The sequence below is a fragment of the Parasteatoda tepidariorum genome, chromosome 7 (genome assembly GCF_982258835.1).
Source record: "Parasteatoda tepidariorum strain Cologne lab strain chromosome 7, Ptep-v5.0, whole genome shotgun sequence".
NCBI classification, from domain to species: Eukaryota; Metazoa; Arthropoda; class Arachnida; order Araneae; family Theridiidae; genus Parasteatoda; species Parasteatoda tepidariorum.
The window spans coordinates 86,194,887-86,221,817 of NC_141761.1; the positions used below are offsets into that span (position 1 = coordinate 86,194,887).

At 29.9% G+C, this 26,931-nt stretch overlaps 1 protein-coding gene across 7 annotated transcripts in view; it reads right to left on the reverse strand.

The window, feature by feature from the left end:
• Positions 1–26,931, reverse strand: part of LOC107438704 (SEC14-like protein 2) — a 56,363-nt gene that overhangs the window by 11,571 nt on the left and 17,861 nt on the right. For 3 of the 7 annotated variants that reach the window (XM_087168206.1, XM_087168205.1, XM_087168202.1), the window contains 8 exons: positions 25,377–25,463; positions 25,049–25,124; positions 16,221–16,264; positions 11,977–12,039; positions 8,638–8,731; positions 3,304–3,398; positions 1,933–2,011; positions 1,238–1,296 (listed from right to left, as the gene is read on the reverse strand). In XM_087168206.1, the coding sequence (XP_087024332.1) occupies positions 8,654–8,731; positions 11,977–12,039; positions 16,221–16,264; positions 25,049–25,124; positions 25,377–25,460 (345 nt within the window). In that variant the 5' untranslated portion in view covers positions 25,461–25,463 and the 3' untranslated portion in view covers positions 1,238–1,296; positions 1,933–2,011; positions 3,304–3,398; positions 8,638–8,653. Of the gene's footprint in view, positions 1–1,215; positions 1,297–1,849; positions 2,012–3,303; positions 3,399–8,637; positions 8,732–11,976; positions 12,040–16,220; positions 16,265–25,048; positions 25,125–25,376; positions 25,464–26,931 lie in introns of those variants that run through there. The other 4 variants (XM_087168203.1, XM_087168207.1, XM_087168204.1 and 1 more) reach the window with 4 other exon arrangements.

Consider the following 26,931-nt stretch of genomic DNA (forward strand, 5'->3'; position numbering starts at 1 on the left):
TAGTGTTGTATTTAGCTTGAAATAATTGCAGTCATAAGCCATCAGACGTTCTAAACAGGTTTATTAAATGTAGGCTGGTATTGCTACAGTTGACGTCCAAGCTCCCTACGGGAGGGGAATGGACAAGACTCCGGACAATTCCGGCACAGCTTATCAGGATCACATTATGATGAAAAGGACACGCAAAACTATGCGTTCTTACGTTTTATAGCAACATAGATTTGAAGTAAAAAGGCACATTCGTACATTCCTTGTATCCTTACGCATTAAGGAAAATCATTTCTGCTTCCTTATATGGAATTGAAAAAGGGAACGATTCTAAAAATAACTCTTCCCTTGAAATATAAATCTATTTATATTTCAATGGTATGTTTTCAGCCTTGAATTCCCAAAATAGAATCTCTCTACGCTTATTCTTTAACAAAGACATTTTATGAAAACGAAAGAGATTTAATTCTTTTATTAATACAAAAGTATTTACTTCTTGTATTACATATATATATATATATATATATATATATATATATATATATATATATATATATATATATATATATATATATATATATATATATATATATATATATATATATATATATATATATATATATATATATATATATATATATATATATATATATATATATATATATATGCGTTCGCTTTTTTTCGGATAGCAGCTACGACTACAACTTGGGGGTCAGAAATCCGAAAACCTTTAAAAAAAAGGGTATATTTATTCAGAAGAAATACGTTTTGTGTCTGATTTCGCAACTTTAAATATCGTCTGTAATTAATTAGCATATTTGTGGTCACTTACTTGAACCATTGCTAATGAGACCTGGAACATGAACATCCAATCATTGAATCAAAAGTTATTCAGGGTGGACCGTTCTTTTTTATTGGAACATTGTACAATTAAACACATCTGCATTTAATAATATTTGCAACTATTATCTAGCTAAAAACTCGAAAATTATTATTTAAAATAAAATTTATTCAAATAAATACTTAGATTCACCTATTTTTCACCAAGAGTAAATAGGTTTTTTTCAAAAATAAAAGTTGATCCTGAAATCTAATTGACAATGAAAAAAACACCTGATACGCTTAACGTATTTATTTAAATTAAACATTTTTTTCATGAAATAAATTGTTTAAAAAGGAATAGTAATTTGTTTGAAAACGAAAGATCTAATTTAAACTTATTCTTACCATTTATGACGTAAACTGCTTTGATTCGTTCAGGATAATTGTCTTGGTACATGCTTATCCAAGTTATTAACATTTCAACAACTGAAAAAAATTGGAAATTTTTTTATGATTGTAATTTTAATTAAAATTGAAATATTATTTTAATAAATGCTGCTCTCATTAAAAACGTACACCCTTCTTAATACTTCTTTTATGCATCGTTAATCTTCACACAAGAGTTAAAAATTGCACATGTAATATGTACTAATCACGTATTACTTTTTCATGCTGAGAAAACATACCTTATTTCTCCTTACCGTAGAGCCCCTGAATTAGACAGGCCGACTTATCATTTATTTTAGGAGCAAAGAGCTAACATAAGCACGTAACATAACTAATGCTAACATAACGTTAACTTGCGAACTTGTTTGCTCCAATATTGCTTGATAGGTCAGCTCTGATAGTATAGGAGCCTTTCCCTACCCAAAGATTGCCTACGTCTTAAATTCTGGTAACGTTCAAATATTATATTTTCTTTGTTGAATCAAAAACGAGAGAATTATTCAGTTCATTTCCCTATTAATGAAAACTTGACAAAGTTTTATTCGATAACGAAACTATTCTTTAGTTGCAATAGTTTTTTTTCTAAACTTACCCGTTTTCTTGTTGCCATCAACAAAGATATCAAAAAAAATCTTCACTTTAATCAGTTTTTTCTTCTTTTTTTTTATAACTTACCCGTTCTGTTTGTCGCCATTGGGAACGTCAACTGGTCGAAGTCGTATACGTAAACAACTTTTGTATCAAGTTTTCCATTCTGGAAAAAAAAATATATAAATTACTTAAAATGAAACACTTGATTTAACTTTATAGGCTTAAGTCCTTTAAGTAATAATTTTGATTTTAATAGAATGTTAGAAGTGAATTTTGAAATTGAATATTTCTCGTGTGGGATGAAGTAAAATTACTTAAATAGCCATTACTCTACAAAACAAACTGTAATTTCACAATTAAAAGATATATATATATATATATATATATTGTAGTGCATTTTACGATGTTCATTCTCAGAAAAGACACCATTTCATGCTCAGAAGAGATGCTTTTAAAATTTAAAAGACAAAAAATAGTCAAAACTATCTATATTGTTCAGCTACACGAGTAAATTGTTATTATTTGCTTATTGTTATCTATCTATCTATCTATATACATATATATACACCGAAGAGCCATTACATTATGACCACCCTCCATCTATAACAATGGGCTCGCCCAGGTTTTCATGGTTTCTCGCCCAGGAACAATGTTTTCATGCGGCACATTAGGACCCATAATCCTCATAAAACAATCCCTGACGTTTGAAGCTACTTGAACATGGTTGGAGACCAGGTTCACTCATTCATGGCAACTGATGATGAGGCACTGGATTAATACGGTTGCCGAGAGAACTAATCGGTCTATACCTCGAGCGAGGACATGGGAGTTCGAAACCCAGTGATGATTCGTCAAAATTTTTTACATTCTTTCATTATATGTATTTCCCGTTTCCTGCTGTCTCCAATAATTATTAAATAGATTCCACAGAAATATTTAGCCCAGAAATCCAGTGTTTACCATCGCTCACGGATAGATGGCGCTACCAAATAATCTAATATTTCTACTTATTTATTGTAAAACTTTTGAGGTTGGTACTAATAAAAAATTACTGCAGTTCATAAACTGCAATAATTTTGCTGTTCTTAGACATCAAATTTTTTCTCGCGGAATTGACTAAATCACCGCAGTCTGTAAACACATTTTTTATAAATTTTCTGCAGTTAATTTTTAGATGGGATGGTAGTATTATAACAATGAGCGAAAATAGAATGTTTTCGGATAATTTATTGGTTAATCAGAATTACTAAAAATATGTATATTTTTCTGAAATAGAATTGAAAAAAAAAAGTATTATTTAAGACAAAAAAATGAAAAATAAATTTTCGCTTAAAATTTCTGGCTATTAGAATCGATTAATCGTTTCACTCTCGGTCGATCGTTTTCACTCTCAGTCATATCGTTACAACTATAGAAATGAATAAACGATATTTTTATTCCTGGTTTACACTTTACCTTTTCATTTTCGTGTTTCAACATGTCTAATGCTGTTTCTGTTCGAAATAAATTCAGTTTAAATATATCGATCATCTTTGTAGATTTCAGAATACCTGTAAATACATTATGATATTATAATACAAAACTTGGAAAAAATATTTAATATTTTAATGCTTTAAATTAGAACTAGGTCAAAACTTAACCTCGAAAACTTTTTGCTTTATGTGTTGCTCTTCGATTTTTTGTATTCTTTGTTGGTCAATTTTATGATTTTACCCCCATTAAGGCATTGCCTTCTACACTCGCCGTAAAAATACAAAAATCAATATGAAAAAAGCCAATTGTGTGAAACATAAAAACATTTATGAAATAGTTTCTCTTTAATTTTGTAAAATCACTACAAAGTTGTATTGCTTAAAATCATACAAATTTTACAAAAATGTTAAATTTTTATGGATTTGCAAATTTTTTTATATATGCTGAAAAAGTCTAGTCAAATTGGTGTTTTTTTAGGAAACATAACAACTTGTTTTTAATATTTAGGGTATTTGTCAGGGCTCGAAAAAACTCAGAAATTTTACCCGTCCTCGAGGACGGCTTGTCCAACAATGTACCCGTCCTCCTTTGAAACTAACCCGTAGCTTCTGAACAAATAAAAATATAATTTTGTCTTATTTATTACAAACATTTATATAAATTGCACAATGAATTAGCAGTTACTAGGATTACATTATACAGTAATAAAGGAAATACTAGGTTACTAATAGTTACCTAGTATTTCTTTCATAAAATAACTTATTACTTTTATGAAATAATTTAAATGAATGATCTGGAATGTCAATTTATCCGAGGGTACTGCGTTTTTTATGTAAATCAAATATGACGCTTGCCAGTTCCACAATCAAGCCAATGATTTACAGAGGTTTCTGCACAGAAATCTGAAAGGGGTTTTCCATTCAGGTAGATGTTCTTAATTGCGTTTAACACTTCCCGTTTAAGACCGGTAAGTAATGTGTTTTTTTGTAAGTTCATTGCTGAAAAGCCCCTTTCAACCGCTGCAGTACTCCCATACAAAGAAAACATCAATTCTAATACCAAAAATTGAAAATGTATCACGAACAATAACGGGAAAATGGCCATCCGCGCGGACGTCGGATTCGAGAAATTCGTTGTCCGCGGGGAATTTCTGACCGCCGAGGACGGGCGGACGGGCTGTTTTTCGAGCTCTGGTATTTGTCAATTTTAAATCCACAAAATTCTTTTAAACGCGATAGCGTTTGGATAGCTTAATATATCATTGATTTCTATATTATTATATAACTGTTGAATTGATTGCTATATCATTATGAACTTCGGCCCTATAATCTCTCTTATAACTCTTAATAAATTTTGCAACTGAGTAGCAATTTATTTTAATAATTGTATGAAATACATGCCAGAACTGAGTAAACTCAAAGGCTGATGTTTTTTCTTCAAAAATTGAAAAATGCATTTTTTGAAATAATTTTATTGCATTTCTTATCATAATAGAAAGGTGAGTCATCGTTCAATTTGCATTTTTGTTACGAAAAAGCGTAAAAAAATTTCGTCATAAAAATTAAAGTTAGATTAAAATAAAATTTCAAATTAAATTAGTCGTCATAAGAAACTTCACCCTGAAAATTATTTATCTTCACTTTTAATATTTTAAATATTCGTAAAAATACACCGGAATTTTTATTTTACAGAAAGTAGCAAGTACAAGAATATTTTTATATTAATTTATTATTTTAAACGAAACACTTATCAAAATTGTAGTTTTAATTTTTTTAGTTACTTTCAAACTGTTTCATAAATGTCCTTAGTTTATATTAAAAAAAAATAAGGACTTAATAGTTTATTTTAAGTAAACGAATTAAATTAAATATTTGTGTTATTGAAGATGTATTACATATTTAATAAGCTAAATTGATATAAACTTAAAAACTTCAACTGTTAACTTTATTATTTCAGTGTCAATTTAGTTAAACAACTGAATATAACTTTTAATCCCTTGATGCTTTCCTATTTACTTGAAAAATATTTTAAAAAGAAAAGTATTTTAAAATTTTGTATTAATTTTTTTTTAAATATATTAAAATAGGTTACAGAACGAACTAAAATCTGAAAAGTGAGCAAAACCATTTACTTATTAATGATTGAAAGAAAATTAACGTAAAAGAGATAATTTAACTATTCATTATTAAATAATCATGTCAATTATTCTGATTTCATTCTTTAGATTCTTTGTTAAAAAGAAAAAAACCGACAGGTAAAAATTATAAGGCTACGTGACGTAAAGCAGTTATGATGTTGCGAGGGTTATTCATGCCAAACGATAATTTTGAAATATTTTTATCTCACATTTATCCTTACTTAAAATTTTGAAAAGTTTCAAAAATTTTAACTCAAGTTTGAATGTTTATGTCATGTATCATAGAATATGCAACTCTATATACAATTAAAATATACAATTAACACAATACATTTTTCTCACAATTGATTAATTTGATTAATTAACATTCATAAACCTTTTTTCTTAACTTTAAATTTTTTCTGTTTATTTTATTACACTTTCAAGCCGGCAAACGATAACTAAAAAAATTATTTTATTTTTTCTTTTCGGAATAAATTTTTTAACGATCGATTACAATTTGATTTCATTTATGCTTCAGATCCAACCATGCAAGATTTAAAAGTTTTGGGAATTTTGTATATAGACATTTATTGCGATTTATTGAAAAATTCAAAGTATGCAAGCATAAAATAAGGTATTTCATAATATTATTTTTTGACTAGGTATTATGAACCAAATATACGTTTTCGTTAAAAAAATACCCAATATAGTAAATATTTCTTTAAGTAATTGTAATACATTTGTCTATAAAAGAGTGTTTGATATTTTATTAACTTAAAATATCTGGTTGCTTTTTTCGTAGCAACAGTAGAAATTTCAGAAAGATTGGTTTTTAGTTTGTTCTGCTGATAGTTTATTACAGTTTTACCTTTTGAAACTATTACGCTCTATAACAAAAAAATAGACGCACCAAGAAGGAGTTGTCCGATTGAAACGAAAATTGGTAAACAGAAAGACAATGTACAGAATAGTAAATGATTAAAATTTCAGAACAATTGAATAATTTATTGCAGAGTTACAGTAACAAGTTCAATAAGGTGTTGGCCCGCCTCTAGCCTGGATACAAGCTGCCACATGGCGTGGCATAGACCGATAAAGCTCCCGGATGGTCTCTTGCGGTATTTCCTGCCTAATTCGATCCAATTGTCGAACGAGGTCATCAACATTCTGTGCCAGATGCAATCGCCTTCCCATCATATCCCAGACATGCTCGATGGGAGAGAGATCTGGGGATCTGGCAGGCCAAGGAAGAGTTTGACAAGCTTGCAGACAGTTCATAGCCGTGCCGTATGTGGTCTGGCATTGTCCTGCTGAAAAACCAGCCAAGGGCGCTGCAAAAGGAACGGTAGCAAAACAGGTCTTAGGATGTCGTCGACATACCGCTGTGCAGTAAGTGTACCTCTAATGACTACCAAAGGGGTCCGGCTGTCAAAGGAAATGGCACCCCAGACCATAATGCCTTGTTAAGGGCCGGTGTGGCGTGCAATAGTGAAGGCAGGATCTCCCCTCTGCCCTGTGAGTCTCCAAACACGTCTTCGATGATCGTCAGGACACAGTTTGAAACGGGATTCGTCGCTAGAGACTATACGTCCCCAGTCGGCGTCATTCCAGCCATATCTGTTCAAAACATTCATGCATACGAAATTTCAAAGCAATCGGATGATTGCTTCTTGTTGAGTCGATTTTTTTGTTATAGAGTGTATTATCATGACGGAAATAATATTCTTCGATAGAGATTATTTTGAATATCAGACTCTTTAAGTACTACGAATGGTCCGCATAAAACTGTTTTTTCTTGGAATCTACAAACTAAAACCGTTTGCATTGTTAAAATGACAATACTAATTAAAATGCATTATTTAAGTATAGTTTTTGATCTAGTTTATATTTTAATAAAGTTTTTGTGTAAAATTAGTGATATTAATGTTTGTGGTCAGCTCATGTGTGATGTTAACATAGTTTGATCTAACCACTATTATTATTTGTTACATAGAAAGGCTATAGTAAAACACGTAACGTTATTTTCTTCGTTCGATACAATTATGAATTTCAAATCTAAAAAAGCATACTTAGTATTTAATTAATACACTATACATTTTTATTGGACTTTAACCTCTCAATAAAATCGTAAAAATGAATTAAATATCTTATTTTTTAGTGAATATTTATTAGCTTTTATACGAAACCATACTTATATAACGAAATATTAAAAATAATCGGTAATTTATTAAAATATAAATAAATTTAATAGTTAAAGGTTAAGGTATTCAACTGGTTTTGGCATAATTTCTTAAAAAAAGGCATAATTATAATTTTATTTTTATTTTTTGGTAAGAAGAGTACTTGAAATTTAAAGTAAAGTTTAAAATTTTTTTAAATATTTTTTCAGATAAGGGTATATTTGAGCTCAAAAACATACTTTCTAATGTCACGCATAACAGCTCTACAACAAATTGTAAGGTATAAAAATTAATAATAATTACTTATTGATCAATATCATTAATGTGATTAACTGTGTTTTGAACTTATATCTCAAAACAATTTCAAAATGACAATGAAATAAAACTAAATATAGTATTTGATATTCAATTTTTGAAGAAAAATTTGTAACATTCTCATCTAAGCTTTATAAAACTAAAAAGTTCATACTTAGACCTTAGCTTTTAATTCAAAGCCTCGCTAACATTTTACAAAAGCAAACATACAAAATTTCAAGAAATTCGATAATATTTTTTTGTAATGTGCGTGTTAGCGTAAAGAACTTTTCTCAAAATCACAGTTCTTCAGTAAATGCATTTAAAATGCAAGACAATTCCGAAATGTAAAAAAAAAGTTGAGCGAAAAATATAATAATTTGAAAATCAAAATCTGAAAAGAAATTTTATTTGTCTTAAAAATATAATTTATTCAAATAGAAAAAAAAGATTAAAATATTCAAAGCCTAACAAAAAACATCATCATTCGCTTCCTATTTCGCTAACCAGCATACGAAAAATTATTATAACTGGATTTCTTAAAATCGTAGATCAAAATTGAAAAGGTTTTAAAAAGTTTATAAGGGTTTCATAAAGAATTTTTTTTTAAATTGAAACTTTTGTTGAAGCTGCCGATTTTTACCCAGACGGATACCTCAAATTAATAATTTATACCGAAAATAAACTTAATAAACTTAAAGCAAATTTAAATATTTTACTCGCCTTTCTCATCTACTTATTAAACCCCAGCAAAGATTACTGGGCTGCCTTCCTTGTCTTGACCCAATACACTTATTGGGGCATATAGTTCAAGAACCTAAAAAAAAAAATAATAATGTTTATTTTAAAACATAAATTCAAAATAGATCTATTTAAATTATGAATGAAAATGAAAAAATGAAAAGATAAAAAAAAAAATTAACCCCGACAAAAAGAAATAAATAAAATAAAATAAAATAAAATATAATAAAATAAAAAATAAACTTGTTTTTGCCCTCATTACGATCACTGGTTACCCATTGGTCAAATGCTTTTTCTTTCTGGATTGACTCCGTTAAACGTCACAACATTTCAAATCATGGGTTGCAAAAACTGTCTCAATTGAGGATTGTCGTCTGATTGATTTTCATATCATGCCTATGTACGTGTTGCAAGACGTCACAAAATACTTTCCCTTCTTCAGCATTTATATTTATATTGTAATAACCGTCAAGCCAGTAATTACACGTTAATAATAAAAAGAATATAAAAATACTTTAAATTATTATTATGTAAATACATTAAAAATGCCTGCTAGTGAAAATAGAAAGAAAAACAGCAGCGGTCGCTATAGCAATGCATGTAATGACGACGCATGCGCACTGTTAATTATTACTCTTGAGCACAGTTGAAAAGTGTGGGCACGCTATCCATCAAATGCAAACCGATACCCATTTTGCCTATTGGCAAAAACACATATTAACTTATTTTAATTATATCTTTTGAAATAGCGATGATTTTATATAATAATTAATCTTGATCTTGTTAGTTATTGTTAGGAAATATATAGATAAACAGGTAATATGAATTAAACTGCTGTACAGTTTAGAATTATTTTGGCTTATATGATTTTGGTTTGATTACTCAAACGCAATTATTTAACACGATAGTAATTATGATTCGGTTATTTCGATTCCTTTCCATACATGCTTAAAAAAACTTCTAGAGTTAAAATGAAGGAACATACTTTGGTTTTTTCTGTCAGAATAGAAACTTATCTCTCTGTATTAAAAATAGTAATGGCTACCAAAGTCGTTTTGAATGTTCACCTTACCGTTTAAATTTGTTTTACCACGCGAAAACCATAAAATTAGAAATATAAAATTACTAAGGTATATAGAAAAGTGTATAAGGATTTAATTTTATTTTATAACCGTCCCTGAACAGCCGACCCAAGTTTGGGTTTACGACTACTAATGTTTAACTACGTAGCCTTGTAATTTTGAACCTAATCCAGAAGACAAGGGAATTCCTGAATCAAGTAATGGGTGAAATTTGCCTTCGTGGAGGACTTAATGGAACTAGCCTGCATTTGCATTATATGGAGAGGAAAACCACGAAAACCTCTCCGGTTAGAGTGACGGCAATGGTCTCTAACCCATGATCCGTCTACCACTAAGGTTCTTTTCCGTCAGCACTATGGTCAGTGCTAGTCGGGGGCGGTGCTCGAAGCTTCCAGCTATCGCTGGGATTTGAACCCAGTTCAAATCATTGGAAGGTGAACTCTATCGACTGAGCCACCACGGCTCAATGTTCGATGGAATTGAAAAAAAAAATACTATTAAACAATTAATTTTCTGATTATTAACTGTTAAACTTGTATAGAAAACCGTTCGCTGAAAATCTATCACACGCTGAATTACAACCACAGGATTAACATTAAACCTGTTGAGAGGAATATTTTGAATTAGTAAGAGATTTTTTCGAAATTCTCATTTGTTTGACAATTATTGCAATTTTAAGTGTTTTATTTTTGTATATTTTCTTTAAAAAGTATTACTTATCTTTTGTTGTAGAAAAATTTATCCATCTCGCTATTTTCATTTTATAAGTTCACGTTTAAATTTATGTCAAAATAAGTAACAAAAGAAAATGAATAAATAAAAAAAGACGCATTTTAGATGTTGCCAGACACAAATCTTAATATTTTTATTAAAATTTTTAAAAATTTGAAGACTAAAAAGAGAAAAAAACTATTTCCAATGCGAACTGTTACATGACATAAGGTTACCGCTGCACATTTTCAACTGGTAAAATCACTTCACATTTATTACTGATTGTGTCATATATTCCGTATTCCTCAGTTTTATTTTTTATTTAGTGTAATTGATTGCTTTTTAAAACCAGATAATCTCTTATTTCGTTACGATTAACCTATCAATAAATATGCTTACATAAAGTTATAATAATTGCATATTTTTCTACAAAATTATCTTTTAACCAACTTTTGAGAGAGAAAAAAACTTCTACGAATATAAAGTTAATTCTGAGAAAAAACGAATTTGCGCACAGACAAAAAATGCTTTTTTACGGCCTAGCGAATTTTCACTGGAGTTATTACTTTCGGTGAGGTGGGGATACCGATTTATTTGCCAAAATTTAATCATCCTTAAAATACAACAAAAAATATTTTAATTATAATATTATCAAGAAAATGGATCCGCTCTTCCCCTATGATCTGGTTGGTTGGTTCTAATGCCACTTGCAACACGGGCAAGCCTGCTTGGTGAAACCGAGCAGATTTAAGGCAGAAAGTGCGTTTCTTGCTTTTTCAGTGGTGCCATCTGTGGCCAAGAATACGACTTCTGCCCCATATTACGTCACACTCGTTTATAGGGTGGATCCATTCATACATCCATTCATTCATCCACGGATCGTAATTTTGACCTGAATCAGAGAACGATTGATCTCCAATCCAGTACCCCCAGAGGTATGGATTTGTTATGGGAACATGGAGGACTTTTGCGACTCCACTGATATAACGTGTATCAGTCACTTTACTACACGGGGAGTCTTCAGCCGGCGGGGTTCGAACCCACGAACTCTCGGACATGGGCCCAGCGCCCTACCGACCAGGCTATCCTGGCCTTCTCCCCTTTGATCTTCAATCATGAATGAGAAGCAAGAACGTGGGTTGGTAAGCGTAGCAAACAGGGGACGAGTCTTCAAGTAATATAAATAATTTAGTTACTTTTAAATGCATCAGGGTAAACAATGTGAGAGTTACTCACAAAGAAACTAGTTGAATATAATGAGATTTAATTCTTAGATTAAAAAAGTGTGAAACGTAACTTTCCTTGCAGTAACCCAAGGTAAAGTCGCTTAAATCGAATTTATAAAAAATTTAATTAAATGATTTTAAAACCACGCAACTCTTTTTTTTTTACGTAAAAGATAGAGCCTAGAAAAACTGTGAATTTTTTTTGTAAGAAGGACTTGAGTATATTTTTTTTTCTAATTTGTAGCAATTTACTTTGATTTATCTTAATTGAAATTTTATGATTGATTAATAAATTTACTTACTTCGGGAAGTTGATAGTCAGTCAAGAGGGTATCTATATTGTATTCTTTCCTCCAAGAAATGTGCTAAAAACATTTAAACATGTAATCAGACATTTTTGTTTAAAACAGATTTTTTTTGTAGGTAGGTATATATTTACGTTGCACTAGACCTACATAATGGGCTATGATGGGCTTTTTTGTATAAAATTACTCTTCAAAGAGTAAAGGCCAATTTAATTTAAATTGAGAACAAATATTATACAGTACTAAAAAGCTATTTAAGCCTTAAGTACCTCTCTTACGTATCTTGAAAAAATTAAGTAAATAATTATTTTATGTCTCAAAAATTAATAATTGAACGAGAAAAAATTAAACCATTGTCAAACTATGAATAATAGTTTTTAGTCAGTTTGTTGTTAGCGTTGTATTAGAGATAAACTATTGGTCTGTGTGCCAGATAACATTTTATTGTAACTTTTAAGGAAAATAGAGTTTAAAGCATAATAAACAATTTGAATATTGAATGAAATTTGAAGTTTCAAATAATCACTGAATTTCATTCGCCAATCAGATGGGCTTTAATGTGTTTAATCTCGCATTCCTCGTTAAATACTTTTGAAGCTTCTAATACTTTTTATTTCCTTGATCGCTTTATGATATTTTCCTTACTTTATTATTGTATTAATTGTTATATTACATTCTTTTGAAAATTTGGCCTACTGACGTCACTTTTGAATTAAATTTTTTTATGGTATAGAAAGTAATTTCATGAAAAGAGCAGCAGAGAAATAACGTTTAAGTTAAATTTATAGTTTCTAATATTGTTACTTCCTTCGTTATAAAAATAGCATCATATTAAATCAGAATACATACATGTTCTTGCGAACATGAAAAATCTGCGTTTTCTATGAGAAATTTAAAGAGGAAAGCAATTCTTACACAATAGCATACAAGAATCTAGGCAGTTAATCGATTAAATGTAAATTTAAAATGTTTTAAATAAAAAACATATTAACCTAAATTGTTTTTAAATGTATTTGATTTATAAAATAACGACACTTCTGATTTTCTTGTGTATATACTTGTCTATATAATATATCGGTCACTTTATACAAACGAACTATGCATTTTACATAAATAAACATTTAATAAAACTATTATTTCTCAAAATATCTTACTTTTTTTTTTTTTTGAAACCCTAGGGCAGTGATTCTCAACCACTATTCCGCGGCACTTTTGTGTGCCGCCAAATTCTTAAAATGTGCCGCCAAATACTAGAAATGATACAATAAAAATTATAATGCTTTTTTTTATTGCGAGTAAAGCTTAACTTAAAGAAAAGTGTATATATATAATATTATATATAACATTATATATAATATATATACACTTTTCTTTATGTACTTTTATAATTTTTCCACGCTTTAACCGCATGAACATCTTTGTCGGTGATTGTCTTGTCTCTGACAATCTTAAAATAAGAAGGAAGACTTTAAATTGTCTTTGACAAAAAATATTGAAATAAGTAGAAAACTTGATGACAATTAAAATTATTAATGAACAAAAGAAAGCAAGCTAAATATTAACTTTCAAACGGAAATAAAAGCTAATCATCAAAGTAGGCTATGCAATTTATAATTCTAAAAACAAATTAATGAAGGATAACTAACAAAAAATAAGCTAATTAAGAATTAGCAATAAAACTAATTAACGAGAAATCGCAAAAAAAAATAATAATTAATGTAAAAAACTAACAGTTAATAACAATAGAAAACAAGCTAGCAAGTAATAACGAGCAAAAAAATAAATAAGTGTTACTAACTAATAAAAAATTAGTCGAAAGAAATAATTAATCCCTTAATAATCGTGCTTTTGTAGTACATATTATTTCATTTCACATTCAAAATTATTATCACAAACTATTTAACACAGTGTATTATAGTTAAGTAAACAACTTTTAAACTAATTTTTTCCATTATGTGCCGTCAAATTTCGAAATCGTTAAAAGTGTGCCGCCGCAAAAAAAAGGTTGAGAATCACTGCCCTAGGGTGTAGGAAATTTTCCCGTTTTTTATAGAAATTCTGAACTTACATGAGTATTTGTGATATCAATTTCGAATGGTAAGCATTTTGACACAAATCTAACATAAAAAAAATAAAAGTCGAAAAATGATAATTTTAATTTTATTCAAAAAAGGAAGACATTTTTCAAAAATTATTACGGCATTTATTGAATTCATATTTAATAGTTATTTTTTATTATATGATTGGGTCAGACTAATAAATCATATAATAAAATAGATAATTTTTTTAATATTTACAAAATTTGGTAAATATTAATAATTGACAATTATAAATAACAATAGATAATTAAAAAATAACATTAATAATAATTATATCCATTTTAAGTTTTTGTTTTTGTTTACCAATGATATTCGATTAAACATTCTTAAGGTATATAGGCAAAACCAAGAATTGAAACCCTAAGCGTGAAAAGATGATAAAAAAAAAGTTTGCAATTATTAATATTTTTTGAAATTGTATTTTTTATTTATGCTATTATTTTAAACTAGGAGGCTTCGCCCCCTGCTCGCTGGCGCTCACCAACCCCCGGAACTGCTTTCACAGTTCATTTCGGATTGCTTCGCAATCCAATGCTCGCTTTGCTCGCTCATTGGATACGTTCTAAACGTCTAGTTTTTGTATACTTTTTTGAATACTGAAGTTCCGAAACATTTTCACTGTAGAAAATCCTAAACCTGTACATTTCAATATTAATTTGAAATTGCAAACAGTTCACATATTTTTCTTAAGCACACTATTCTAAATTTCAGTTGTTGAGAAAAGTAACTGTTGTAAGTTTTGTTTTAAAGTCTTTCCCACCAGAGGGCTAAAACTATGTGTTGTAAAACAATATGAAATAGTAGTCTGCCACTGAACACCGGATGTAAAGCATCGGCTTTGATGAAGATAATTTTGTATTTTTAATTCTCTGAAGGGCGCCACCTTAATAATATGGAATTTGTAAAATAAATGTATATATGTTTGATTGTTGATGAAGCCCATCATTTTGTGTTTTCATCAGTGTTCAGAAGCAGAACAACTATAAGTTTTTTATTTTATCACAAAAAAATAAAATGTATAAAAAACAAAGAAAAGAGTAAGAAAAGTATAGTCATAGAAAGAGTATAGTCATAGAAAAAGTTAAAATTATACTATAGTATTTGTCAGTTAAAATAAAACTTTTTGTTTAAGTCATTGCTAACAATTCAAATTTCTCCGAGGCAATTCTAAAGTATAAATTAAGGTAGTATTGTTAAGTTGAAACACAATATTTTTAGTTTTGATGTCAACAATACAATTCAATTTTTCACAAAAACGATTGTTTCCATTGTTAAGTTCAATGTCAACAATTCAAATTTTTCTGAGGCAACTCCTAACCTCTAAATATTTTTTTTTATGTACACATTTCTAAATGCCAGTATTCAACCACAAAATAACTTAAAGTCCTCAAATTTAGCATGAAGTTGTGAAATGTAATGAAAGAGGGTCATAGCAATAATGAAAGTAGAAGTAAAGTTAGTACTGTAAAATTAAAACAATATTTTTAATCAATGAGCCAAGTTCTTCAAGAAGCAGTTGTAGAAGTAGGTTGGTTATTTAAATCTTTTTATAGAATTTCTTTAAGAACACAATTGTTAATTTGGGCATTTGGCGATACAACACTTTTAGAATTGAAGGATTTGTTACGTCAAGCGCTCAGGTATCATAATTTTGATCTAGTTGCGCTGCTATGTCATTTTGATTTATGTTAAGTTAACTTTCAAAAAATTCTATGGCTGGCAACAGCATTTTTATTTTTCAAGTTGTTTATTTATATCTCTTTTAGAATTCGTTATTTTTTTAGCGAATTGTTTTTTAGCCTAACAGAATTCTTTGCCGACTGTTTTCTCTATGAATGAAGAAAATAAAGTAAATATTTAACTGCTGTGAAAAGAATCTTATTTAGTTGTATAAAGTACTTCAGCCAAAATTTCGGAGCCACGTAAGAGAATTATATATATTAGATCAGAAACACATCATTAAAATGCAGAATGCTTTGGTGTTTTCAAAACAAAGCAAACGTTGCCACCGGCGGAAAAGAAATACAGCCAAAGTTTGGGAGCCACGTAAGAGAATTATATATAATAGATTATTGTACATTTAATTAAGCGTGAAATTCCGTTTTATAAAATATAAATAAATGAATAAATAAAAATACTCACTTTTCTTAACATTGCCTCAGCATTTTTCATGTTAAAATCTCGAGCTTAAATATAATCAAAAAATAGAATTATTGCTGATAGAAAAAATTCATCTATGATTTAGACCTTCAATTTTTAGTTTTTCAAATTTTAGCAATAAGTGGAAATGAAGTATTTTCATATATAATATCTGAATGTGAAAATATTTATCTTTGAATCGGTTATTGATACAATTACATTTATAGTTAAATTCCTTTTCATAAATATTTCTCATTTTGTTTTGCGTCAAGTTGAAGCGCAATTTTTAGCTTCAAATATATAAACACCGATGCGAAACAATGATTACGCATGTGACAACAAGGTAAATAGTTTAAATAGAGGAGGGAAAGTAAATGAAAAAATTAAATGCGTTTTTTTTTCTTTTTTAATAAAGCCTACTGATTTTTAGTAAATGTTTCTTAAATGAGAGTTAGATTAGCAAAAAAAAATTTCGAACTTGAATCGAAGTCCACAATCAAAGGAGAATTTACGTATTTTGTTTTAAAAAGAATTTCATGATTAATTAAATTAATTAATAGAATTAATTCACATTTATATAACTATAAATAATTAGAATATAACTGTTGCGGCAAACACTAACTCCAATTAGTTTGCGCCACCCAAAGTATTCAGAATATGTAGGTTACTCTGAGTATGGTAAGAGAAAAAAGAGAGAACTGGAAATATCGTTGAATTGGCTTTTTGAAATATCTTTGGAACGCTGTTTTTTTGTTTTGTTTTTTGTTATGTTTTTTATTTAAAATAAATGTTTTGTTTTGCCTGTTTTTAAACGTTATCAATCAATAGACAAGATGCCTCTCACAAACACAGTCAATCCGGTTAGGAACGACATTTCTGACGCCCCCGGGTGGGCGGCCTTGTCTTAAGGATTGGTAAGAAAGGTAGGCGAAGATTTATTAATTTCCATTTTGAAGATTAAATATTTGACAATTTGAATACTTTTGAAGATTTGAAATATATATATATTTATTTGAATATTTGATACCAGAACTGTAATTTATATGTGCTTAGAATCGATAGTTTTAGAAGCTAAGAATTTGATATTAAGATAGTAAAAATGGAAATAATAAAAAGAAATAAAACCGCTCAAAGAGCTTCATTTACTAAGGCCTACAATAAACTAGAAAATTTATTAATTGGCGATAGTGTGACGTATGACGAAATTGAAACGGATCTTTGTTTATTTAAACAAAAGGTAGACATTTTGGAAATAACTCATAATAGTTATTTAGATAATTTGCAAGATGAAAAAGAATTCGAAACTGAATATAATTCCGTTGAAGAATACAGAGAAAAAGCTTTGAGAATTCAATTAAAAGCTAAACGTTCCTTAGATAATTTGAAAAAGAACTCGTGTGAAAACGAAATTGTTACTTCCGAAAATAATGGCGAATTACCGAACACTAAATCTCCGAAAGCTTTATGTCAGCGGCTCCCCGAAGTTGAATTATATAAATTCGGCGGAGACTTGAAAGATTGGTTAACGTTTTGGAACCAATTTAAAAATATTCATGAAAATGTTAATTTAACGAAAGCTGATAAATTTCATTATTTAATTCAGTCGACGAAGCTGAAATCGGAAGCTAGGGAAATTGTGGAATCTTTTCCTGTAACACAGTGTTTCCCAAACTTATGACTTTTGTGTACCCTTTCTAAATATTTCGTAATGCTGTGTACCACTAATAAAAAAATGAATGTATTTTTTACTATAAGAAATTGCACAAAAGTTAAAAATTGCAACTGGCTGTTGACACCAATAATTATTAATTGTTAACTCTGCAAAAAATAGCTAATAGAAAAATACGTAATCGTAAATTTTCATCGCTAGCTTTGTTTTTTAAATAAAAGTTTTTGAAATTTCTGTCTGTAGCAAGATATTTCGCAAAAGAAAGCGTACCCCCGCTAAACTGTTCCCGTACCCCTGGGGGTACGCGTACCACACTTTGGGAAACACTGCTGTAACAGATGAAAATTATCCTTTAGCTGTTGAAAGTTTAACCGAAAGGTATGGCCGAAAAGATCTATTGATAGATTTTTATGTTAGAGAACTCCTGAAACTCGTATTAAATAATGCGAATAAGAATAAGAATGATTCTTTAAGTTGTTTATACAATAAACTGTCAACTCAATTGAGAGCATTAAACTCACTAGGAGTTACATCTGAGATGTGTGGTGTAATTTTGTATCCCCTTGTTGAAAGTTTATTACCATTAAATGTGTTACGCTCATTTGAACGTCAAAGAAAAAATTTAGAAAGCGAACAAAAACTATCCAGTCTTGATGCGATAATTTATTTTTTGAAAAACGAAGTACAAGCGGAAGAAAAAATAAAATTGAGTAGAACTGAAATATTTCATCCCCCCTTCCAACGAAGGAACTTGACACCGCCGGCGAGTCTGAATTTGAGAGATCGGAAATCGTCTGCGGCTGAATTAATTAGTCATAATTCAAACGATGATATTCTTTGTTTATTTTGTTTTAAAAACCATGAGACTCGTTTTTGCAAGAAAGCGTTTTATATGCCTTTAGAAGAAAAGCAGTCTGTTATTAGAAGGAAGGGTTTATGTAAAATTTGTTTATTGAAAGGGCACCTGGCTTTTTCTTGTAAATCAAACATTAAATGTTCAATTTGCACAAGAAAACATTTAAAATTTATGTGTCCTGACTTAGAATGTAATCGATCGGATGAAAGAAAACAAGATAATAATGAAAGCGAAGAAAAAGAGACTGGCACCTTACATTCGCGCGTGCATGCAACTAAAGAAGTATTTTTACAGACTCTTGTAGTAATTATTAACGGAAATAAAGCGCAGCGTAAAGCTAGAATTATTTTAGATACGGGTTCTCAAAAGTCGTATATTATGAAATCTACTGCAGAAGAGTTAGGTTTTGATTTTGAAAGGGAAGAAGAATTTTCGACCTCATTATTTGGGGGTAAGAAAACAGAAATTCAACGGCACAAATGTTATAAAATATATCTCGATAGCCTTGATGGTAAATATAGTTGTAATTTAGATGCATTGGATCAGGAAATAATTTGTAATAATGTTTCTAGCATTAGACAAGGGCCGTGGATTCATGAATTGAGACAAAAAAGGATATTTATAACTGATTGTGGGAATTCAGGACCTATTGAAGTTCTTTTAGGGGCTGATGTTGTTGGTAAACTATTTACGGGTAAACAAGAACAATTAAAATCTGGATTAGTCGCTATGGACACTAAATTAGGATGGACATTAATAGGGAAGGTTCCTCAGTTTGAAAACCATGATAATTTAAATATGACAGTTGTAAATATGCTTTCTCAAGAATTACCTGTTTCATTTTTATGGGATTTAGAATTACTTGGTATTAGAGATCCTGTTGAACAAAACACTAGAGAAGATACACAAAAGGCAGTTATGATTCATTTTCGAGACACAGTTCATCAAAATTCAGATGGAAGATACGAAGTAAGCTTACCATGGAAAAAGGATCATGCTTTATTACCGAATAACTATGAGTTGTCTCTCAAAAGATTAAAATCTACTAACAAGAAATTAGAAAAAACGGGATATGGAAAGAAATACCAGCAAGTTTTTGATGAATGGGTAGAAGAAGAAGTGATTGAGAAAGTTCCACAAGAAGAATTGTCAATTAAAGGTACACATTACCTCCCACATCGCCCAATTATTAAAGAAAAGTCAACGACAACTTCTTTGAAAATCAGACCCGTCTTTGACGCTTCAGCCAAGAATCCGAACTTCCCATCACTAAATGATTGTTTAGAGACTGGAATAAATTTTATTGAAACAATACCATCCATTTTAGCCCGATTTCGATTGCATGAAATTGGTGTGATTTCTGACATTAGGAGAGCCTTTCTGCAAATCTCTCTAAATGAAAGAGATAGGAATTATTTACGATTTCTTTTGATTGATGAACAAAATGAACTGAAGACTTTATAGACATCGCCGAGTTGTTTTCGGTCTAACCAGTAGTCCTTTCTTATTGATGGCTGTCATTCATCATCATCTGTCCAAACAGACATTCAAGATACAATATTCTGAAGAACAGTTGGAAAAACTCCGAAACAGTTTTTATGTAGACAATTGCGTAACGAGTGTACAAGATTTAACTGAATTAGAAACTTTTATAAAGTCAGCTACAGAAATTATGAAAGAAGGTCAATTTGACCTAAGAAGTTGGGAAAGCAACCAATTATTAGATTGCCCGTCTGCAGCTACTGAAGCGCGAGTCTTAGGCTACGTATGGGATAAAAACTTAGACTCGTTAAAAATTGATTCTGACTCACTGAAGCTGGAAGAATTCGAAAAATTAACTAAGAGAAAAATTTTGTCCCTGATAAGCCGAATCTTTGATCCGATTGTATTTCTTGCTCCAGCTTTAATAAGACCTAAGCTTTTACTTCAAGCAACCTGGAAGACTAAAGATCATTGGGATTCGGAAGTTAATGAAGAAATAAAGAAAAAATTCAATTCATGGTTCAAAGACTTACATTACTTAAATGATATTAAGATCCCAAGATGGTTGGGAGTTACTGCCTTATCTAAACTCAGCTTCCATACATTTGTTGATGCAAGCAAAACAGCTTATTCAGCTTGTATATTCCTAAGAAGTGAATCCCCTGATGGCTCTGTAAATGTCCAGCAACTCCAAGCTAAGTCAAGAATAACTCCACTGAAAAAAATAACAATCCCTCGTCTTGAATTGATGGGAGCAACTATTGGAGCTAGACTGTTCAATTCTATGGACTCTGCTTTAAAACTCGAAAAAGGAAACATTGACACCTACTTTTGGACAGATTCGTCGACTGTGTTAACTTGGATTAAGAGGAAAGAACAGTGGTCAGTGTTCGTGAACAATCGAATATCTGAAATAAATAGACTGACATCACCTGAGAATTGGTATCATGTACCAGGAAGCCAGAACCCGGCCGATCTTCTCTCGAGAGGATGTGGAGCTAAACAACTTCTGAAGTCCAAGTGGTGGCTAGGGCTTGCCTGACTGAAGAATTCTAAGGATGATTGGCCGATGACAGTAGCTAATGTTAATGAAGAGGAAGTTGAAAAGGAAAAACGAAAGACTGTTGTTTCGGCTATCAATGTAGACTCGGAATCCATTGCAACTACTTTAGCATCCAGAATTTCGAAGTTTTCTAAGATAATCAGAGTTGTAGCATGGTTGTTACGCTTCCAACCAAAAGCTAAAGATTTGAGAAAGAATGTTGATTTAACGCAAGAAATAAGAAATGCACAAAAGACTCTTCTGCGGTCAGTACAAAAAGAGTGCTTCAATGACGAAGAAGGTAAAAAATCTTTGAAAAACTTTCAAGTGTTTTCAGATCATGAGGAGATACTTCGATTAAAGTCTAGACTTTTGAATGAAGATGAAACCCCTGAATTCATTGCGCCTTTGATTCTTCCGTCAAAGCATCTTGTTGTCACCCGACTTATTGAACAAGAACACCTGTTGAATAAACATGCAGGAACGTCCATTCTTCTAACAATCCTGAGAGAGAGATTTTGGATTATAAAAGGTAGAAGAACTGTTCGCTCCGTTATTAGAGGATGTGTCACCTGCAAGAGACAAAAGGTTAAAAATCTTGAAGTACCATTTCCACCTCTGCCTCCTGATCGAACTAGATTATCGGCTGTATTCGAAGTGTCCGGTGTCGATCTGGCCGGACCTTTGATGACCAAGACTAATGAGAAGGTTTGGATCGTCCTTTTCTCCTGTGCTGTATATAGAACTGTTCACTTAGAGCTGATACCTTCTCTTAGCACAAACGCTTTTGTTCAAGCATTACGGCGTTTTATTGCTAGAAGAGGTAGAGTAGCTACACTATACTCAGACAATGGTACCAATTTCACTGGCCTTAACGCCTCCTTAAAGCGCCTTGATTGGAACAAAATCATGAAAGAATTTGAAGTTTCCCAAATCCAATGGAAATTCAATCCACCATCCGCCCCATGGTGGGGAGGATTCTGGGAAAGATTAATCGGAATTCTCAAAGATCTCTTAAGAAAAAACTTGGGACGGTCATCTCTGACTCATGAAGAACTCTCAACTCTTGTTTGTGAATGTGAGTCGATCATGAACAATAGACCTTTGACTTATGTGTCTGAAGAACCAGATTTGAGAGCTTTAACACCATCTTCATTCCTTCAAGACCTCCCTACTATCGACGTAGCCGACTTAGACAAAATTGACAAAACTAATTTAGACAAGAGATACAGATATGTTCAAAGATTGAGAGAAAGACTAAAAGAAAGATTCAGGATCGAATATTTAGGTTTCTTGCGTTCATCTGTTTCCAAGAGACTTGACCAAATAAATATTGGAGACATCGTCCTGATTGGCAGAGAAGACAGGAAACGAATTTTCTGGCCGTTAGGAAAAGTTATTGAGCTGTTCCCTGGAAGAGATGGACGAGTAAGACTAGTCAAATTGAAAACGGACAAAGGGACTTTACTAAGACCTATTCAAAGACTATATCCCTTAGAGGTAACTGAAGATGCCAGTGAACATTAAATAACTATGAACATTTTTGGACGTTAAATACAGATTTGTATCTTTTAAAATTCTTTAAATTTTATAACATAACAATTGTATGTCTGTCATAATTTTAGTATTTTTTTTGTAATTTATTGTGTTGAGTTTTCTCCTACATAAAACTCAAGTGGGGAGAATGTTGCGGCAAACACTAACTCCAATTAGTTTGCGCCACCCAAAGTATTCAGAATATGTAGGTTACTCTGAGTATGGTAAGAGAAAAAAGAGAGAACTGGAAATATCGTTGAATTGGCTTTTTGAAATATCTTTGGAACGCTGTTTTTTTGTTTTGTTTTTTGTTATGTTTTTTATTTAAAATAAATGTTTTGTTTTGCCTGTTTTTAAACGTTATCAATCAATAGACAAGATGCCTCTCACAAACACAGTCAATCCGGTTAGGAACGACAATAACTATATAACTATAAATAATTAGATTAACAGAATTGGTTCACATTAATTTAACTATGTAGGAAAATTTTGTTTTTGCAATTTACACAATGCAATATCTATAGTTTTATTCTATTTGTTTTAAGTTTGTTCTTTGCTTTTCATTATAAATATCCAACTATTTGAAAATATGTCTAAAAAGAGATATCGTTGCGTTTACAGAAGGAAAAATTATATTCAATACAACTAACTTATATTCATGTATTTTAAATAATCGAAAAAAATTGAAATATTATATTCATTTATTAGCGTCATAAAATAACCTTCCCACTTGAAACGTGCGAGAAATTATTAAAATACTTCATCAATTTACCTATGATGACTGCATTTAAATCCACTGGGTACATAGATAAGAGTAAGAGTATATCCTATCTATTTTTAACATTAAGATTCGTGTATAAAAACTATTTAATAATTTCTGAATTCTTTTAAACTAACCGAATACCTGTTGTTCGTAGGGGTTAAAATACATAGTTAATTAATAAATCGGCATTAATTACACTACGCATTTATGCACAAAACTGAAAGTAGTAAAACGTAACAATTACACTTATTTTAATTTATATTTTTCTCTTTTCCGATAACTTTATCTTTTTAAATTTAAAATATAATCTTTAGAATTGAACTCATTAAAAAATTTAATTATACTCAATCAAATTTAAAAAAAAGATAAATTGAAATATTTGGCATCGTAAATGATATGCAGGAATGATCTAGGCTCTCTTTAAATGTAATCATTTGAAAGATGAAACTAAAACATTCAAAATAAATGTATCTGGAATATATTAAGAAAATGTAAATAAATTAAACAGGCAAAAGTAATCCATACATCAAAAAGTAGCAGGTATTGAATACAGATAGAAATATATTTTAAAAATACGAAAAACTTTTGTCGGAATGATATGTGAGTTAAAAAAGTGACACGACTTGCATGGAGAAAAATATTATGGTTAAATTATAGTACTGTGTGGCAATGACCTATCTGGTTAAAAAAAAAAGCCGTAATTCTAGCAAATAAAACCAAAATATACCGTATTTAGACCATTCATATTATAATTTTTCCGTTTATATGACAACAGTTAAAAGGTATCTAGTTTTCCAAACTATGGTTCTTATTACCAGACATTTTCTAAAAAATACAAAACTGTAATATAAATATAACTAAATAAATAGTTTTTTTTGTCATCATCTAAGGTATGATAAAAATTTCCAAATTTTACCACATTTTATCACATATTGTAAAACCATGTATTAATTTTTTTTTTACCAAAATCTTTATCAAAGCACTTCGGTGAAAATTACTGAGCTTTTTGGCATTCTTATAAAGCCAGAAGCACTGTAAATTTTACCATATTCTGGTAGCTTTGGCCAATTTTTTTTTTCTCTGTGAGGAAAAAATTGGTTTTTAATTTTTTTGAAAAATTTAGTAATGCATATTTTCCTATACTGATCTTGAAAAAAAAATTTTTTTAAATTATAAAAATGCATTTAAACTACTTTTTTTTTTTTTTTTTGCTTTCTTAAATATTAATGACATGGCTCTGACCGGATCTATTTTGATTTCTTAAATATTATTAAATATTGGTGAATTGCACCCGAAAAATGTTTGGGGCCTCTGTGTTGGATATTTTTGTGTTCAGCGTGGTCATTTCAGTAAAAAAACATTTTGCTTCGCTCTTGTAAAGAACAAAAAAAAATAGTTTTTTGTTGCTTGTTTATAATTAAGTTTAAGATTGAATGATTTTATTGTTTTCAAAGATGTCTTGCAAAAAGCATTAAAGGCTTACCTTTTAAAAAGCGATAAAATAAACTAGGATCATCCAACATCTTATTAGATAGCTCAGGCAAGGTGCGTTTTTTTAACTGAAATAGATTAAAATATAAAATTTATGATTTTTAAAAATACTTAATTTCCTATAAATTAAATATGATTAAACATTTTTAACGAAAAGAAACAATTGAGTGAAATTTATATTTACTTAATTTTTTTTACAAGTAAAAATGAATTGCACTGAAGCAATAAAGATAATACTTAAAATAACATGATATTTTACACAATTATGCTAATTACTAATGTTTTAAATTAAGATTTATACGTATTTTTAATTTATTCACCTCTTTTATTGCATTTTTTTCTTCATTGAGAAGGTCATCTAGCCAAGTCGTAGGCCTGGAATCATCAAAGCTTTTCAATCCCATCGTCTAAAAATTAGAAATTATTAACTGGCCATTTTCAAATCATCATTTATTTATCCTTTCAACAATTAAAAACCAATAATTTGAAAATCATCCTTTCAATAATTGAAAGCCAGTAATTTGAAAATCATCCTTTCAACAATTAAAAACCAATAATTTGAAAATCATCCTTTCAATAAGTGAGAACCAATAATTTGAAAAACATCCTTTCAACAATTAATATCCAATAATTTGAAAATCATCCTCTCAATGTTTGAAAATCAATAATTTCAATAAAAATCAAGATAAATATAAAAAAAATGAATCTTAAATTGCTCACTGAAATAAATTTTTATCTAACTTAATACAATTATTTTAGTAAGTAATGTTTTTTTTTCTAATCGATCATCGAATCGTAAATCATCGAACTTTTTATATATGTTTTAAAAACACGTAACACACATCGATTAAGATCGTAAGTAAAGGAATTTTGCTTGTGGAGGATTTTTTTTAAAAATAGTCTCAAGTTACCAGCTTAATTTAGTTAATAGTTGAGTTACTTTAAAAAAATCTTAGCCAGTAAGAAGATCATTCATTAAGAAAAGAACGCTTGCCAACTAAGAGCTAATCTTTCTACCGTGGCAAATGTACACATACCGTCTACCTAGTTTTTGCGAGTCATTCTAAAATAAATCACTTTACAGTCAGGTTTATTTTCAATTTCATTATCTCGCCTCGAAATTATTTTACTTGAAATCATTTCTAATTGAAATAACCAAGATTGAAGCGCATAAATGTCTGATTGGTTTGTTTGCGTCTCGGATTCATAGTAAACAAAAGGGAAATTTCGGAAATTTACATTAGTTTCCATACGCTTCCGTGCCTAAGATTTCAAGTAATTGCGCATGCGCACTTCTAGTGAGCATGCGCAACTTTGCAAGCGCAGGGGATATGCGCATGTGCCCATGAAAAAATATCAAACTTACGTAAGTGAAAATAAGAGATTTTTCAAAAATCCTTGAGTTAAAAACGCTTACGTAGTGGGATATCATTTTAACTACAAAATCAAAACAAACATTTTGAATGGATGCAGATTATGTCTTTGCTGTGGCATACGATTCAAGATTCTTTACAATACGTAAAATTGCGGTTCTGTGAGCAGAAAAATTTGGAAGATTATAGATTTCGTTGAATTCAGCGATAAAGAATGCAGATAAATTATTATTAAGATTTAAAAGAATTTTATTATTTTACTTCTTTTAACAAAATCGTATTGTTAAAATAAATATAATTTAAGATTTTTAAATAGCGAAAATATATCTAGTTTCTTATGGAACTAGTGCAATTAGACAATCATAATGTTAAACAAAAATTAATAAAATTATTTATTTATTGAATGATTCCTTATTTCTAAATTTGATCAAAACATTCCTTCAAATTTGCATTCCATGTCCATGTTTTTAGTTAGAAGATAGGCTTAAACAGAAAACAGCAT